Source organism: Lichenostomus cassidix, chromosome 3, assembly GCF_008360975.1.
Source record: "Lichenostomus cassidix isolate B80296 chromosome 3, HeHo_3.0, whole genome shotgun sequence".
Taxonomy (NCBI): Eukaryota; Metazoa; Chordata; class Aves; order Passeriformes; family Meliphagidae; genus Lichenostomus; species Lichenostomus cassidix.
This window is the reverse complement of record NC_139483.1, coordinates 20,624,124-20,643,030: the sequence shown is the minus strand read 5'-3', so window position 1 is coordinate 20,643,030 and position 18,907 is coordinate 20,624,124. Positions and strand designations below refer to the sequence as shown.

Below are 18,907 nucleotides of genomic sequence, written 5' to 3'. Positions count from 1 at the left end.
AGGTAACGAGGGGATCTTTATTGGAGGAGGCAAGAGGAACTCACATTAGCACCTATGCTCAAAGCCAATGACAAAGGACATGGGGACACTCACATCCTATTGAATATTATAGTGAAAATATGCATACATTTGAAAGTGACTTAAACAGATTCAAATTCAGCCCTGAACTCTCTCCAGATGAGGGGGTTTAGAATTTATTCAGTGTCTTATCTTGCAGGAATGGCTCCTTTCTGGGGCTATATCCCTTCTGCAGTTATCATGGCATAGATCAGCCAGTGAGGCAGGAAGGAAGGGTAAAGGATATATCAGAGATAAGAATGCCCTTACTTCAGTAACTGCAGGTTATCCAAATCCTTTATATAATTTTAGGACATTTCAAGCTAACCAGGTAAATGTCTTTCTCTGATGACATGGTCCTCATTTGGGATGACAGTGAGTTTAATGGAGAATATATCAAGTTAGGGAGGTAAAGCAAGAATTGCATCTCTTGAAACCTCCTCACTTCTGAGGAGTAATTCAGTAACTGGTTATCTGCAAAGAAAATGGCATCCACAATGAAATCCCAGCCCTGTATACAAACCTGTGTATAGAAAAAGGTAAATTCTAGTGTTTAACTTCAAAAACAGCAACCTCATTGGCATGGAATCTCTTCTCAGCAACTTTGTACATTCTCTTGCAAATAAATCATCACAGAACACATCCTACTAGCATAGAGGAAACCCCTCCAAATAAACTGGTGTATGTGCTTGCTAACAGACAACAACACCTATTTGGGGGCCATCTCCAGGAACACAAGAGAAAAAATACACATAAACCTTTGACCTGAGATAAATGTAGTAATAGAACTGCTAGTAAATCATTACTTCTACATTACTAGCTGACATGTTGTTGCAAAAAAGTGAAAGTGCTGATCACTGAACCGCATTAGTGGTGTTGTTTGTAGCCATGAATGTATTGTGTGATCTGCTTGTTGTTCTTTGGAGAAAGATCCAGTGTGCCACAGTGAGAACATCCTTCAGTTCTTGGTAAGGAATTCACATCTCCTAGCAGGAACATAAATTAAACCAAGGACAATTTCTCCCACACATTATTTATATAAATATTTTAATCTCCTTTCAGCCTATATATGCTTATCACTTATTGCACTTGCATTTGCTTTCCTGGAAAAATCTCTGTTTTCCATCTCAGGATACATTTTACAGAACTTACGATGAAGATATGAGGAGAAAGCAACTGCCTTCCATACTTCTGACATGATACAAAAGCCACTGGAGTCAACATAGGAATTCCTCACTGACTTTCGTAAATTTAGGATTAGACTGTTTTAAACAAAAGATCTGTGTTTTAAAAAAGCAATGGAAAACATGTGAGAAAATTTGGAAAATATGATGGCTAAGGAGCCATCTTGCTTGGAAAAATATTAAAGTTAATATTAAAAATATTGGATTTTTTTTAAAAGGCAGGCATCCATTTTGTATACTTCGAATAAGTTATTTTTATTTATTAACATTACTGGGGATGCTTGCTTAACAAGAAATTCTTATGTTTTCAGAGTTCACTTGCTCCTGCTGTTTACAGGAGCAGTTTGCTGAGACCAGCAGTCCTCAGGTCATTTATTTCAGACAAACCAGCCTCTCCCTGTCTGGCTACCGCTGCTGTCCTGAGTGATGTGACCATATAGAAGGCACTGCAGTGTAGGACATCATGGCATTGTCTGGTTAGTTGAGGATTCAGTGCCATTTCCAGGGAAATCAAGAGACAGAAAAATCCTGTCTTTGTTCTCATAGATACCCAGGTCAATCTTGTTTTGGAGAGAGAGAGGGATAAAGGAATGGACTGCACTCAAGCTCACAATTAATCTGTAACCTTAAAAAAAATCCCCATGCTTTAAGGCCTTGAGGAATTAGAAATTTTGTAAGATTTGGGAAGAAAAACACAATTCATTGTGAGAGGAAACAGTAAATGCAAGCAGAAACTAGTTCCCATTTTGTTGGAAATTCTACCTTTTTGACATTGTCCCTATTCTGAAATAGAATAAAATTTCATTCCAATTTTTCCTTGAAGGGAAGTTCTAACAGAGAAAAAGTAATTAAGATTGGCCCAGATGCTTTGCTTTGACTTGAAAAATTTTACAGTGTTTGAGTTAAAATATGTTTTGAAATTAAAATAAAAATGTAACATCTTTAATTTGATCAGGTATTTTTTTACATTTTTCTTTATTGAAATCGTGTAATCAGATTTCAAGGAGTTATCATTTTCCATATAGTTTTCCATTTATTTCTGAAAAGTTTCTGACAGGCAGGGAAAATAACTGGGCACAGGTACCACAGAGTTTTTAAAACACACCCCACTGCAGCAGGTAGTTACATGCACAATAAGGCTTTGACTGTGCTGTTCTAACCTGATCTCAGCACAGTTCCTTTACCTGCTCTGAATGTTCTTTTAGACAGGTAATCTGAAGGATCTGAATCCATGTGGTCCTGTTGATGACACTCCTTTATTTATCAATAGATGTCCACTTAAAAAAAAAAAAAAAAGAGGACTTCAGTGGCCCCGTGCAGATGGAGAAATCTGGAGATCTGAAGTTAGGTTTCCCATTTCAGCCACATATTGTACAAGCTTAGGATGGCTCTTCTTTTAGCTAAGAGCATCCCCCAGCTTCCAGCACCGTTACAGTTGTGGGAAAGGACTGGCAGCTAACACAGTAATGAGTAAGTATCTATTGAGATTCACTCATTACTATTAATTTCCCTATTGCTTCCAACTGATTCAGGAACTACTTATGGAAATTCTTCTTCTTCTGTTTTGCTGAAATCCAGCACTGTTCCTGTCAAACCTGCCAACAGGCGCAGCAATGCTACTGTGATAAAATAAGTCCAATTCTATCCCAATCTTGCTTTCCTAGGGAAGAACAGAACTCATTAAATAATTATCAACTGTGACAAGAAAGTAGCTGGCCAAACACTTGCTGCTAATCTAGGCATGACAGCAGGACTATACCTTTCAAAGCAGTAATTAGTTAGATGAACAACAACATAAGTACCAGACAATGACACGGAAAGGACTGTCCCTGAAGGACAGATCCATTATTCGTAGGGTTTAGTGTTTGTGTGACTTATGAATGTTATTTTGCAGTATAAAATTACATTTCTCCTCTGCTGCCTTTCTCTTTGTTTTCTGCACATTTTATGGAAGGGGACAGAGAGAAAATCTGGAGCTGAAGCTACAAGAGAGCAGGTGGCAGAAGCTCTGCAAGACCTTCCTTACATTCATGAAACGAGGGTGGGTGGATAGATCTCAGCCTGCACGCCCAATCTTGTGTGGATAAAAAATCTGATACTTGCACCCTGCCCTTGTTTTATGCTTGGACTGATATTGACCTAGTATAGATCTGTAGATTAGGTCTGGTAATCCTCATGACTTTCCCTTCTCAACAGGACAGATTCTCAGGTGGTGTAAATTGGTGTAACACTACTGAGGCCAGTGGAATTATACGGGTTTATCCACAGCATACACCAAAACAGCAGTAAGTGCCAGAGGTGTTGTCCTACCAGCTTAAAGAAATCACAAGCCCAAACTGCTGCCATTGAATGTAGAAGGCAGGATTATGATCACACGTAGAGCCGAAGCTGAAATTACACCCAGCCAAACTTGTTTTCAACTGGACTGTTCCAGTGCTTAAAGTTAAGTATACACATAAGTGTTTGCAGGATTAAAGCCTTGGTTTATAATGACAGAGGAAATCCAAATAGAGATGGATTAGCTGGCAGGGGGCAGGTGAGGTGGTCAAAGGCACATGCAGTTCATCATATGGCTCTGTAATTTACTACATGATTATCACAACTACATATTTGGTGTGGGGATATAGATATACATGCACACATGCATATGCAGAGCCAAACTTTTTTGGCACAGAGGCCCCACAGTCATTTCAAATTGAGACTCTGGGCTGCACTTGTTCCAGGACTGTGTGTCTATTGCCAACACACTGAAGCGCCTCAGGCTTCAGTCTGATTCTTTGTTTGCTTGCCCATTAAAGTTCTTATCCCACACTCCCTTTTGGCAGAAAATTTTGTTATTTCTGCTTTATGCTGGCCTAGGCCCTTCTCTTGCCTCTGTTCCTATTAACCTATAGCAGTGACAGCCAGAAGCAAACTGAAGCAGCTGGTTGGAGATGCTACTATCAGACTGAGAAACAGCTGTTGTGCAGAGGGGCCACCCTGAAAAACTTCTATTGCAGCATTGCTGGGCTGTAGTTTGGCCATTGCTGTTGGGGAATTGGGGAAAGAGAGCACTTTCATTTTCAGATATTTAATTGCTGAAAAATGTAGGGGTGTGTGCAGCGTCTTTATTGGATGTCACACAGAAGTAATGCTTTCCAGGTATTTTTTGGCACTTTGCATCATTATCCTCTTACTGCCAGCATGGAATGGCCCCATGTTGCAACTCAGTGTGCAACTGACTTCCAATTTTTCTGTTTAAATTAATATTTACCAGTTGGTTATTTTTGGCAGACTTTTATTGATAGCACTGATTCAAAACAAATAGCCAAATTCTGCCCTTGGTTACAGCTGTATGACATTTGGAGTTAACTCCACTTTTACCAATGCCACCAAGGGCAGACATGGTCCTTTTTCTGTCTTTTTTGTAGCATGACCTTTTCTCTGTCCTTACCTGATAAGATAGATAGATAAAGAGTTGGGCTGCAGTTTTAGCTTTGATTAAGCTGAGATAGAGCATTGAGTGGAGCTCCAAAATGTATTGATTAGGTACTTCTCTAAGATACTTAATAATCCCTGCATCTTACCCTTCAGGAATCAGTCACTTCAGAATACCATTGTGTGTATGCAGAAGTAACTCTTGCAAAAGCACTATAAATTAGACCTTTGCTATCAGCCAAAAAAAAATTAATTACTGGAGTACTTTTGTATCCATCAAAAATCAGGTGGATTAATCACTTCAAAATTATTTTAGTTATTTCTAAACTAAAGTTGTAGCATAGTCATTGACCAGGTCATAGGACCTATGCTGTAATTTGAATAGAGTCAGAGCAAGTGAGGTAGTTGAAGAAATGCACAGAAGTTTCTGCATGTCATACTGTATGTTACCTCCACACCTCTGGAAATGTACAGCATTCCTGAATCCATACTGTTGGATATTGATATGAGTGAAAACCTCAGCTATGTCTATAGGAAAGCTATAAAATGGCATACCAGTGCCTGTGTAATTGGCATGTGGGCCTCAGAACTGTTGCATTCATCTCACATTAAGAGCTGTACTTCGAACCACATTCCTGTTTGTCATCTTAAGGGTGGGAAACCGCTGAGGGAACAAAGTCAGCCACTAAGGCTGCCAAGCTAAGTTGCTGTGACATTGATAAATATTCAAGCCAATGTCTTTCAAATGTTATTGTGAATCACCTTTCCCTCCTTCCTTCCCCTGCTTCAGTCATCTTGCTGGCTCAGAATATTCACCTTTGTCTCAGACCTCAGCTGCCTTCACTTTATTGCATATGATTGCTATTGTCTTTGTCTCTTTTATCCGCTTCACTGTGTCTCATTTTCCTAAAGTATCTGGCACCCACTTTTCCATAACACTGTTCCTTTGTTTCAGGAAAACATAATTTCAGGAGGCAGCAGAAATACAGTTCCAAAGGCCACAGGGTGACATCCTCTCTCACCTGATCTTTATTCATATTGGGGTTTAATGGCATTTTTTTTTTTCCATTTCTCAAGCACCCTGCAACACCCTTCCTCCCTGACAGGAAGGCACATTTTATTTGTCATAAAAATGCTTTTCTACCAATCTTCTGTTCTTCAGAAGTTTCAGAGGCCTTTCTGTTAAATGTCGGTTTTCTCATGTGGATGGACCTGTTGACCTGGTTGTGGTTTATTACTGTTTTGACACTTTTTTCTCCTTCCTAAATTTGGAAGAACTCAGACCCTTTTGTCATTTCCAATTCCTGTCATCTTGGCTTCAGCAGCAATCTTCCCAAATTCTGTTTTGAATTTTGTGGTAGAAACAATGGAGAATTGTCAATATCTTACCTGTTTGTCTTTTTAAAAGTAATACTTTTAACATAATACAGCTGATCTTGTGTTTGTGGCTCATACATAATCAACCTGCCTAAGATATCATCAACACCAACACCAACAAAAAAAAAGTAGTTTTTCTCATTTCTACCAAGTCCGGCAAGGATGCTGTTATGCTGTCCTTTATGTACACTTTCTTAGCTCCCTGGTGCACTAAAAAAGGGCCCTCAGTCCATTGAAATAACACAAAACCTCAGTTGCTGATGGTAGTGGTATGTGATTTCCTGTGTACGTTTTACACCAGAAGGTACAGTGCCTATTGTACGTCCCCATTTAGAACTCAAACACAATGGCTCATGCAGCTGCATGGTGACCTGCCAATAAAGTTTAAGACAGCATAGACTTCCACATGAATCTGCAGATTAATGAGACAGAGAACTATCTTCTTTTTTCCCCACAAAAGGCTACTCGTGCATTCAGAATGTGCTGCAGACTAAAACCAAAGTTCAGCTCGCCGCAGGAGTAGAGAGAGAAGAAACACGCACAGGATACACTCAGAAACAGCCCAGCCCTTATGGAAAACTCCTGTGGAATTTAACACAAAACGATACGCTTTCTACAGCTTTTTTTTTTTCCTCCTACCATCCTATAGCTCAGATACCTCTTCTATTAAATTCTATACAATGGCTCAAAAACCTTCATATAAAAGATGTAATGCTCCATAGGTTTTAGAGTAATTTTATAGTGTTCCGTTACATTTCTATAGGACCCCCTTGTTTCTATTCCAATTATGTTATCTAGAACTTTTCATAAAAGGCCTGTCTTATAACAGGCCCTTTCCCTCTTTTTGTTTTCCTTTAACAAAATGTATATGGAGATATACATTACAAGGTGTATTTCTTACAACTCCATGATTTTAGGCATTTTATATTCCCATGTGTGGCAAAAGCATTATTTGTCTTTTGGATAGGAAGCTAAGTAAATTAGTAATCAAACTGTCAAAGCCAGACAAATATAAATTTACAGCTGCATTTTCAAATTAATTAGGCCAATGAAACAACACTAGTGTGAAAGAGGGGGGAAAATGAGCTTTCAACCTTCTTTTTAATATAATTTTGAAGCAAAGCCCAAACTATAAACACTTATAGAAACCTTTCTTTGCAAATGTCCTCTCAGGACTTTATGTTAAAAGGTGAAGTAAGTAGTGAAAGGGTTAATTTAGCTCCTTGAAAAAAGTCTTCAGGAAGTGTTTGGCACATCACAATCCTGAAATTATAATGTAATTCTTACTATCAGTCTTTCTGGAATAAAGTGGCTGTTTTCTTGGGTGTTGATTCAAGTATCTTCATGATTTTGGCTGCTTAATATTTGTCAATGGACATAAAGACAGCAGGTACTTCAAGGCTGATCTGATACCATTATAATCTGAAGGTGATAATCCACTACGGAAAGATAGCTCAGACTATTGTTTGCGCCAATAATTAGAGGCCAAATTAATCCAAAATGGACTGGAGAACTGACAGCAATTTAAATAGAGCTTTTGATTCAAAAGGTCACTTAGTTAACTGTGTTATAACAACACTGGATTCACTTGTCCCTGCTTGTCATGGTCATGGCTCCAGACATGAAATTGTCTTCACATGCATTGTTCAGAGGGGAGAAGAAAACAAGAATTTCCATATGGCCTTATGATGAGCAATTAAAATTACAGTGACTAAACAGGTGTTGTCTGAGAAATAGGTTTCATTACTCACTTTCTGCATGTACAGAGTTAGTGACCAAAATAGGTAATTCCACATCTATGAAGGCAAATGCTGGGTATATAAAGAAATGTATAGAAGACTAAAATTTAAGGTAATTGAACCAATGAAGGTCATGTGGTCCATTATTTTTTCTCTGCCATGAATTTCACAGAAAGACCATGTTTTGATCTCAAGGATGCAGGAGATGGAAGCACAAGCAATGTAGCAAGCTTTAGCATATCAATTTGAGACAAATATTTTTAGTCACTGATTCTTGACACAAGGAGTACCCTTGCCAGTTTTTATGGCTTGAAGAAGAGGGACCCCAGAAATTTTTGATAAAATGAGATTGTCTTTAAAAAGGACCCACAACATCAATGCTCCTTGAGTTGATTAACTTAATTTTTTAAACAACAATTTTGTGTTAGTTTTGACTCATTGAGAGCTTATTTTGTTCATAAGAATGCCTTTGATGGTGTAAAAAGGTCTCTGAATACATGAATCAAAATTCAAAACCTTCCAAAGCATCATCAGATGTCATAAAAAGGGATAAGTTCAAACTCCCAAATGTTAATGTGGATTGTGTATCCACTCATTTTTATTATCAGATCTTTATTTCATTCCTGAGACGACAATATTATGTCTTACTGCTTTCATGATTGTTTCAATTCATCTGGTTTCTGCATATATTTCAGAACATTTCTTTTTTTTACATAACTCCCTTGAGAAGCAGCTTTGAATTGACTCATTTTTTTTCTTTTCCATCTTTAAGAAAGTTTTGTCCCTGTAGATTTTCTCTGAAGATGTTTGGAGCTGAGGAGCTGTGATTTCAACACTGTTTCTCAGACTGCTTGAGCAGTGGAGTCTCATTCTCATTGTGAGTGTGTTTGCTGAAATTGGTACTATTGTCCAGCTGAACACAGTTTTCAACTCTCAACACTGTAATCTTAATGAATCTTCTGTTCTCTGTCTTTCTTTTGTTCCTTAAGATATTTTTGAAGTATGGAGAATTCCTACTCCTCTTCTAGCACTGGAGAAAAACTGTCATAATAATCTTTGGGAATACTGGTTTCTGTTCCTAGTTTTCTAGTGTTTGAAAAAATCCAGATCAGTTGCTGAATAGCCTCATTTTCTATCTTATACATTGGGATTTTCCAAACTGTTGTCTTAAGAACATTTGCTTTTCCACTTGGTCAATCCTATCTGCTATACTAGTCTGTCTACACACTTGAGCCCTGAAGTTCATTCACCCTCTGCAGTCCAGGTGCTCCAACTGCATCTATGGAGTCTGACAACTCCCAGTCCCACACAGCCTTTCTTTCTCACCCCATTGAGAGGCTTGTCAGTGATATAAACCTGCAAGGCAGTCACACTTGAAGATAAGAATTCCTTTAGTTTTATCACTATTGTTATTATTATTATTATTATTATTATTATTATTGTTATTATTGCTCTTGCCATTCTCTTAACTCTGAAAGTTAATATGCACTGACAATGGACAAGGGAGAAGCATTTATCTAAAATGTACTTGTCTGTATCTAAAATACTTTCACAGTGAGATCTCCACAGTGCAGAATACCTGAAATCCCTGATCAGTTCACACTTACTCTCTGTCTCTGTTCTGGATCATTCCAAGACATCCCCAAAAGAGTGCAATGGCCACGTGTGACAGATGGTTTCCTCCTGAAAGCATTCCCAAAGGCACTATGGACAAGACTGCACCGTATTATCTCCCTTTTTTATCTCTGTGGCAATGTTCAGCCCTTCAAGCATTCCCTGTGCTGCATCCCTGAGCTCACAGAATTCTGCTCAGTGGAATCAGCACCACAGGGGCTGCAGCTTCAGGGACACTTTATTCCAAATACATTGAGCAAACACCACAAATTAGGAGCACTCTTCATGGGACAAAGACTCAGGCCCAGAGCAAAACTCCCAGGCTTTGACTACATTATTTTTTCTCCCATCCACTTAGCGGCTGCCACACAAGCTAAATGACCACCAAAAAAATTGTTGCAAGTAATGAGAATTCCCAAAGTCACTGATTGTAATAAAAGTATTCTACATTTGGTTTAATTTTCAAATGCAGTCTGGTACCTAATGCAAAGCTGGGAGAGGACCACATTTCTGTATAAACACATATATAAGCCTTCCAGCTGCTGGTGGTTTGATACCTCTCAGCACAGTGTTCCTTACAAATATTTAGTACTCTGCTGGAGCAGGTTTCATCTTTCAAGAGGTAGAAGTGCCTGTCATCTGATGATGGATGGTGGCTCTTCTCTAAGCAAAATCTGTGTCTCCTCTGCTTCTGTCCATGTAGAAAAGCAGACAGAGAATGAAAAGCAGAAGAGGTGGTTGACAGAGAAAACACGAACCATGTGGACATGAATAAGCCTGCTGAAATATGGGCTCCTCAGTCAACAGGGAATCATACCCTGTAAGAGGAAGCTGGTGTACTTAAAGAAGGCTCTTTGGTTTCCAGAATCCTTCCACTCAATACTTTTTAGAGCACTGGGTGCAGCCAAATCATTCATAAAGTTAAACCAGGACAGTAAGGCAAGAAGGTAAGCACAATATTAGTTATAGTTCTCTCTCCTATCTGCCATTACTTCATTTTGTTGGGGAAGAGATTAGAAAGAGGAATAGGGGTCTGCAGCAAAAGGAGAAAAAAAAGGTAAATTATGACACACAGGAAATCGAAGCTTAAGATACTTGAATGTCCAGCAAGGGGAAAAAAAAGACAAGAAATAAAAGAGTATGTGAACTACATTTACACAGAAGAAATCCCAGCAATGGAATTTGCTGGGAACAAGATGAAGGTGACAGAATCATTAATAATGAAGAAAGCCATATTCAATAAATATGTCTCTCTTTGATTTGGAAAAAGCAGGATAACAGCAGTATCATATCGGGCAGCCAAAGCCTTTTTCAGTCCATTAGTAACCAAATAGGATATTAAATATCTACTTGTGATAAAAACCTGTAATTCATCAGGCCCAGATAGCTTGCACCTGAGGAGTCTCAAATAGTTGGTGGAGGAGATTCCTCCTTCCACACGTTAATTTTTAATGGCTCTTGAAATTACACAGAAATTCCAGAAGACTGGAAGAAGACTGATGTTTTGCCAGTATTCAACAAGGACGAACATGATGACCTTGGTAAATATAAGCCAGCTAACCTAACATCAAACTGGAGAGAAGGTGGGGGGGAGAGGGGTGGGGGGGCAAAATCATAGAATATGCGATTCAACTGATAAAGAATGAAAGGACAGGAAGTAATTAATGCCAGTCAGCATGGTTTTATGGAAAACAGGTCTTGTCAGACAAACCTGATTAGATTACAAATTTGGTTGAAAAGGTAACTGCCTCAGTGTGATATACTGAGACATTTGTAAGGCATTTGATTTAATTTTGCAAAGCATTCTGATTTAAAAAAAAAAAAAAATTGTACTGCCTCAGTGAAATACCCCCTAGCAGAACAATGCTCTTATTAAGCACAAATCTCACAAATGTTTTAACTCTGGGAAGTCATCACTGAATATGGATATTTTTAGCACAGCTGGGAAAGGGTCAGTCTTAGGCATGGCACTCGAGCATTTTTGTTGCTGAGTTAAATATAAATTAGTGTTGATTGTACTGCTAATGCAATCTTTGCAAAAACAAATAGAAAAGTAACCAATATGTACATTGATGTGATGTTACATCTTTATACAGCATTGGTGTGGCTACTGAAATGCCACACATTTTCAGTGATCATGTTTCACGAGGCTGAACAAAACCCCAGAGGTTTAAAGAATAGTTGCAAAACTCATTGTTAGAACTAAAGAAAATGCCTTACCATGAGAATTTTAGAGACTATGGAGAGATTGCTTGATTACAGTGAGTAAATACCTCCATCAGCAGAAATGCAGCTCACACACTTTCCTTTTTCAGCACCCCCACCCAGCGTGCTCAGAAAAAAGAGGGAGGCAGTCTTAGGGCCCAGGTCACCCTGAAGGGTTTCTGTTTCCACATCAGTAGCAGGATAGGTTAAATACAGCCTGGTGGCAATGGGGTGTCCCTCATGTCAGGAGGGGTGCCTGACCTACTACACACAGCAGCACTCATGTAGGTCGTCTGCATCTGTGAAGGCTCCAAGATTTTTCTCTTGCTTGTAACCTCTCTCCAAGTAAAAGGGCAGATAAAATGACCCTGGATAACTCAGAAAGTGTCCTGGCCAATTATCCTAGGGAGCCTCAAGGAGTTATCAGAGGATCAAAGACCCTTCTCTAGTCTTCAACTCAGAAAAGTTGCAGCTAGACAACAAAAGGAGAGGCAGGGGAAGAATGTGACAACTTAATGATGCTACAGTAGCACTGGGTAAGATCCTCAACTTGAGCAAGCAGGTGCCACTCCTTCAAAGTCAGTGGAGAAATGCTGATTTACACCAGTGGAGAATCTGACATAATATGTTTTTTTATTTGCTTGAGTCCTGCCGTGGCTCCATAAGCAAAGGTTAATGCAGGTCTGCCAGGGGCAGGCTGGAGTTAACACAGAAAGGCAGTTATGAGGTTGCTGATTCTGATAAAAGCAAATTGTGAACTGCAAGCATCTGAGTGTTGAGTGTCACATTCACACCTAACCGCTGCCCTTGCCTGTTCCCCACAGTCATCCAGCTCTGTCATCATGATATGTTCCTGAAACCACATTTGTGCTGCTGTCACTTTTTGTCTTTGGAAATACGTGTACAGGCTTTTTATAATGACATACTAAAAATGCTTGTAAACTTCAAATGAGTGGATTACAATATGTTTAATCACTTCCATATATTAGGCAGAAACTTGAGTCTTTACTTCTTCTAGGTCAGCACTTGCAATAACGATGTTAATACTGATAAAACTGTAGGATGCACCTGATAGGTGAAGGCAGTGAAGAGTTTGTTCCCTTCATGAAAAATAAAATTAGGAATATCTTTCTAGATCTCTGGGTCTTTCACTATAACAACGTTGCTAAAGAGAAGAGTCCAACATCTCTTTAGGGTCGCCCATTTCTTCACTTCCACTGTCCTCTCTGGTTGGGAACAAAGTTCTGACTATCAACAGAACCATGAACCATGGCATCTCTAGAGTATTTTTGTCTGTGTTTCAGCACAGGGCAATGTCAACACTGTCAACATGTCAACAATCAGCGGCACAGATGTAGAAGATAACACAAGGACAGATTCTGAATGTCAAGCCCCTCCAGGGCTGGGAGCTGGGCCTAGGAGATGCACGGGTGACACACCATCCTTGCAGCCCCCACTGAATTCTGAACTCACTGCCATCCCTGAACTGCCACCTTTCAGGTTATTTCCTAAAAGTGATTAAGTGCACTTTTCCTCTTTGAAAGGCAGTATGTCCCAGCTCCTGCTGAAATTTACCTTCACACCTAATCTCTGATTCAAAATGAGTAATATGTAATTGTACTCGCCTGCTGAAAAGGTGCAAATCTGAACCCAAACTACCTGTAAATTGTAAAGATACCAGAAACAGCTGCATAGCAACAGAAGGGAAGAGTTTAGGACAAACCATGGAATCTACCCACGAAACCTATTAAACCAGCTTATGCTGAGCTTTTTGTTACTTACACTGCACTGTGGGATGTACTTCCAGCTGCCCCTGTTGTCAGTACCCGTACCAGTAAGCTGAAAACAGCTGATGATACCAACAGGTTCAGGGAAAAAAAAAAAAGAAAAAACAAAGGATAAAAAAAAGACAAGGTTAGTAAACCAGATCTCTCTGAAAAAAATTGAATTAAATATAGAAAAGGTTATATCCCATTTCCTTTGTCCTTTCTCTCCCCGTAGGCTGCTGGTCTAGGATTGTTTCTTGTACCTACCCTGTAGCTGATTTTATTGTTTATTCCTAGCTCACCCTCCAGTTCGCTCGGGGCCCTGTGTCTTAGCGAGTGACTCCCTGCTCCCTTTCCAAGTTCAGGACCTTTCTGGCTAAAGTCTGCAGTGACACGTAACACAAAAAGACAGCTCTGGGCACAGGGCATGCAGCCGTTCCTGGAGAGTGCAGGCTGCGGTTCGGCGGTACCGTTTCTGGAAGATTAAGTGATTAAGCCTAACGAAAAGTGACTAACAGAGATGGATCTTTTCCTGTCAAACACACAAGGTTTTCCATAGAGCGGCTCCAAGGTTGTGAGTGAAGGTGAACAGCTCGGCTTCTAAAGACTCCTTAATTTTAAGAAATTCAAAGAGCAGGCACAACACTTTGTTCTGTGACTTTCTTAAACCTATACCCTACTTCACACTCTTTCATGAGCCATCATCTTTCATATTTAAAACAGACACAACGGAAGTTAAAAAAAGACAGAAGAGATGAGAAGTACAAGTCTCTGCAGATGTAAGGTATAATTTAGCACAGTATTTTATCACCCAATCCTGCCAGGCCCTCAACATGTTCTATGGGCACAGACTCCTCCACTCATCTTGGGAGCAGTGGGGAGTGAGAGCACTCCAGTCTTTTTCTGGTTGCAGAAAACTCCCTGGTGTTGACTGTTCATTCAGCCTTTGCATGCATATTGATATGGCTAAAGCCTTGAGAGTCCTCATAAATTGATTAGCAAGTCTGTGTTTTGCAATAAACCATTATTTATTTAGGCATTCATACTGATTCATAAAAACCCACATTCAGATTTTCTGATGAACATGGTATGAAAACACAGATCAAATATGGAGATCCAAAAGAATATGTTTTATTTACAGGTTTTGTATAAATACAGAAAACGGGGGATGGGATAAATAACCTAACAAAGTAGTTACCAAACTGTTTTCATAAATAACTTATCAAACCAGTTTTATTTTTGAAAACATCCAAAGGAAGCTAAAAGCTAAGCAGGCAGCTGGTTGAATTTCTCCTGGAGGGTTTGAATGGGACTGCAGGCCGGTGTTGAATTTCACTCTTGTGAATAAATCCATGCATTATCTCTTGGAAAGCAATATTTTTCAGGGTGGAATAACGCCTATTTAGTAAATTATTATTTTTGTTTTTAAAACTAAATGACTCTTTATTAAAAAAGAGACCTACTGAAATTTGAATTCTTCCTCATTACCTGAGGCATAATCAAATTGTCAGCTGTTTTACAAGGGTGATAATGTGAAACAGAAGTGTGGTAACATTTGCCATCATTCCAGCTGGTTCCCCCCTAAAGACACTTTCTCACAAGCTTCTCATCAGTGAACCCACACGATCTTAGAAAAGCCTATGACACAGCACAATGTATTGTTTAGAAGTGACGTGAGAATGCACACTATAGAATCATTAAGGTTGGGAAAGACCTCCAAGATCATTGAATTGTTAGACATGAGTTGTTAGACTTCTTTTGTTTGGACACAATGTCATTTGAAACACAAACTAAATGCTGACTTCACGAAAGAATGTAGGAATTTGTCACTGATTTCAGTATGACCAGGTTTCATTACTGGAGTATGTTGTGCTGTTTTCAGATTTCATAGGCAAATGATGAAACATTTCCTTTTACTGATGTAAAGAGAAAAAAAGCTGAGAATGCTTCAAAACAGTTTATAATGTCATAACAAGATCCAGTAGCTGAAAAGACAACTGGACATTTTAAAGGTAGAAATAAAGTATATGTGTTTACTAGGTCTTTTTTGTAAAACCATTTATTAAGGACATTTTAAGATCAAGACTGGAAATTTCCTAAAAGTTTCGCTCTACTTTGAGTAGGAATTAGTTCAAGGTATTCAATAACTTTTACAGTCTAAGAAGACAGAGTAGATGGACTTAGGAACTGTGACTCTATTTGTCTAACTATAATGGATCTATAAATTAATCAAACTGGATTGATCATAAGGGCAGGTTGCAAGTAAATGTTAATCCATTCTTAATGTGAATACATTATCAATCACTATTTTTAAATATACTTAGGTATAGAAATGTCTATAATTAAGAGTCCAGACCACTGAACTTGACATCCTCAATCTACACTGAGCTGGGATGTAAATGGTAGTACTCATGCACTAGATGAGGTACTTGGTTAGTCAGTTACAGTCTGCTTTTATTATTTTAACTGGATACCCTAATTCCAACTGTGCAGGTCTACAGCTGGTCATGATTAATATCTAGCTCAGTTGTTGAGGGTGATGGCATATTTTTCAAGGACTGGCCCAATTTTCATTGCTCAGTCTTTCCTTGTAAAAACAGTGATGTTTTAACTAATTCAAATAGTGTCAGTCCAGAAAGATGCTTTATTTTTGCAGTGGATCCAATAATTTTATAGTATTATGACAGAGAAGAATATCAGAGAAGGTAAAGGTATACAACTGAATACAAATTAGTTACATGGAATAGAGCATTGTTAGGGCCCTGAGGATCTTCATCTCCCTGTTCAGCTTCCCTAGGGACTCCCAGCCCACCTTGTCTCCTGCTGCCCCAGACAGGGCCCTGGGACCTGGCTCACCCCTGACTGTGCCTGGGGCTGTCAGTGAACCTGCAGGGACAGACTGGGCTTGCCACGTTCTCTTCCTGCCCTGCTGACCCATCACCTGAGCCCCCTGTGTCCTGAACCACAAACCTCCTCACGACTGAGGCGCCTTCTTGATCTGGGACACCTTAGTGCTCTTCTCAGTGGCACTTCATCGCCCTGGTGTGAAACTAAGTTTCAGATTACCCCACTAACTGCTGTCCTGCCGCAGTCGGTATATCCCTTGATCCCTGTGCTCCTCCAGAGCTCCAAAGGAGAAGCCTGCATGGATAACAAGCAGCTGCTCCTGAAGAGATTTTAAATCTATTCCAGGAGATAACGATGATCTTCATATTATTACTGCATAGCAATGGAGCAGGGAAGTATTTATTGGTCCTTTGGCAGACAGAAATCGTCTGAATGTGATAAAATAAAACCAGACGGTTTCTTTGGCACAAGAAAATTTGTGGTTAGGCACAAAAGTTTTAAAAAAACCCTAAAAACAAAAACAGCTCAACGCAAATCTTACAGGCTGGAAAAAGCCACCGGTGTGAAGGAAGAGAGCAAAATCACCTCAGCTGTCCCTTTCCTCGAATGAACAGGACTCGCTTCGCTGACTTCCCTGGGAACCGTATTAGGTGCTAGTGTTACCGAGAGGGCTGTGAGCTCAGCGGGAGAGCACCTTCCCGGGATCCTGGCTGCCCAGGATCGGGCTGACTCTCGGGGATGCTTCACGGCGCCCAGGTTGGCGTGGGCAGGCGCAGCCCGGAGCGGGCCGCGCTCCGCAGGCTGCGGGGCCGGGCAGGCTGCGGGGCCGGGCAGGCTGCGGGGCCGGGCGGCCGGAGCTGCGGCGGCCGCGTTACCCAGGGCCCGGCGTGCTCCCGGTGCGCAGCCGCCGGCAGGCCCGTACCGCCCGGAGGAGGCGCTTCCCGCGGCGGGCGGGCGGCGCTGCGCGGCGGCCCCGGGAGCCCGAGTGCAGGCGTGCGCGGCCGGGAGGGCAGCGCCCCGAGCCCGCCCGGCAGCCCCGCTCCCGCACCTGCCCTGGCCCAGCCGCGATGCGCTCGGAGGCGGAGGCGCAGCTGGGCGGCCTGGAGAGGTTCGCCAGCCCCGGCAAGGGCCGGGGGCTGCGGGCGCGGCGGCGCTTCGCCGTGGGGGAGCTGCTGTTCAGCTGCCCGGCCTACGCCGCCGTGCTGACCGTCAGCGAGCGCGGCAGCCACTGCGACTGCTGCTTCGCCAGGTAGGGCCCGGGCGGCTTCCCCCTCCTCCTTCTCGGCTCGTGGTTCCGCGGCAGCGGGGAAGTTTAAACTCACACCTGGTTTTCCGTGCTCAGCAGCTCAGGAAAGAGAGAGGGGAATTAAAAAAAAAAAAAAGTTCTGCTCTTCACGTGCTCTGGTGGTTACGTAGACACGTGGTAGCCATCCTGGCGCAGGAAGTTTCATTGATCCGTCTAGTTTTGTAATAACTCAGTGTTCACTGGCTTTAATGGAGGTTCAGTAAGGGAGAATGGGTCTTCAATCGCCTGATTCACACTTCTCATTCCCATCGTGCTAATGGAATACCTAAGAATGAGATATGTATATCTCGATAATGAAATAGACAGCAATATCTGTATATTACCTCTGTCTGAAGCCTCAGTCTGCAGACTACTTTTACTGGGGCAGAGCACAGGCAGCGCAAGAAGCTGTTTGTGGCAAGGCTGGGAACATCGGGGCTGGAGTGCTGCCTGCTCCTGCGTGCTCCGGGATGCGAGGGTTTGAGTTTGCTGGGACTTCTGCAGCTCCCTCCTCACCTGGGTGACACAGGGGAGGGATTCCAGTGTTTGCCTCAAGCCTCTCACTATGAGCTGCTGCAGGGGAAAAAAAAAAGAGCATATTAGGGTTAGAAAATCCAGCATGGATATGACACTCTGGCATGTCATACCCCACACATTTTTAGAGTGTGTAGTAGTTTTGTGGCTTCTGACAGCTTACTGAGGAATTAAGTGCTTACCTGGTTATAACTCAGAGCACATGTTAGTAGTTGCCTCAGTAAAGGAAAACAACTGTTGGAATTGTGCTATTTTTATCCCTACATCCTTTTTCTTTCCTCATTACCTTATCTACATCTATGACTTGTTAACTTGATTCCTATATATAGTTCCTAGTGAAGCTGATGAAGGGAGTCCCATCAGTTTCAAGAAGGATACAGCTGAGATGATTTTCCTCTCGTCCTTTACACCAGTGGCTTTCCCCAGCCTCTGAGGTTTGAGTTGAGGTGTTGTTTTTGGGTTTTAACTTTTGTACCTATCCAAAATTTTTCTTGTGCCAAAGAAACTGTCTGGTTTTGTTTAGCACATTCAGATTTGTCTGCCAAAGGACCAAGAAATACTTCCATACTTCACTGATACGAAGTAATGCTGTAAGGATAATAGTTATCTCATGGAATTGCTTTTAGTTATCTTCAGGAGCAGCTGCTTGTTATCCATGCAGGCTTCTCCTTTGGAGCTCTGGAAGAGCACAGTGATCACGGAACATACTGACTGCAGCAGGACAGCAGTTAGTGGGGTAATCTGAAACTTATTTCACACCAGGGTGATGAAGTGCCACTAAGAGGAATGATGTCTCAGTGATGTAACGTGATCTGCCAGTGCTCAGACATGTGTTCTGTGTCTGTGACTGTTGCATTAGCACTGAACTGGCATGTCCTGGAT

At 41.1% G+C, this 18,907-nt stretch overlaps 1 protein-coding gene and 1 long non-coding RNA gene across 2 annotated transcripts in view; one reads left to right on the top strand and one right to left on the bottom strand.

Moving 5' to 3' along the window:
• Positions 1-2,261: 2,261 nt before the first annotated feature.
• Positions 2,262-18,070, bottom strand: LOC146439234 (uncharacterized). The gene is made up of 4 exons (XR_014850708.1): positions 18,008-18,070; positions 16,792-17,777; positions 13,376-13,442; positions 2,262-2,518 (listed from the first exon to the last, which is right to left on the bottom strand). It is a non-coding gene; the product is annotated as an uncharacterized LOC146439234 (long non-coding RNA).
• SMYD2 (SET and MYND domain containing 2) overlaps positions 17,274-18,907 on the top strand; it is a 29,269-nt gene continuing 27,635 nt past the window's right edge. The window contains exon 1 of the mRNA XM_085054831.1: positions 17,274-17,455. Coding sequence (XP_084910957.1) covers positions 17,274-17,455 — 182 coding nt within the window. The remainder of the gene's footprint in view (positions 17,456-18,907) is intronic.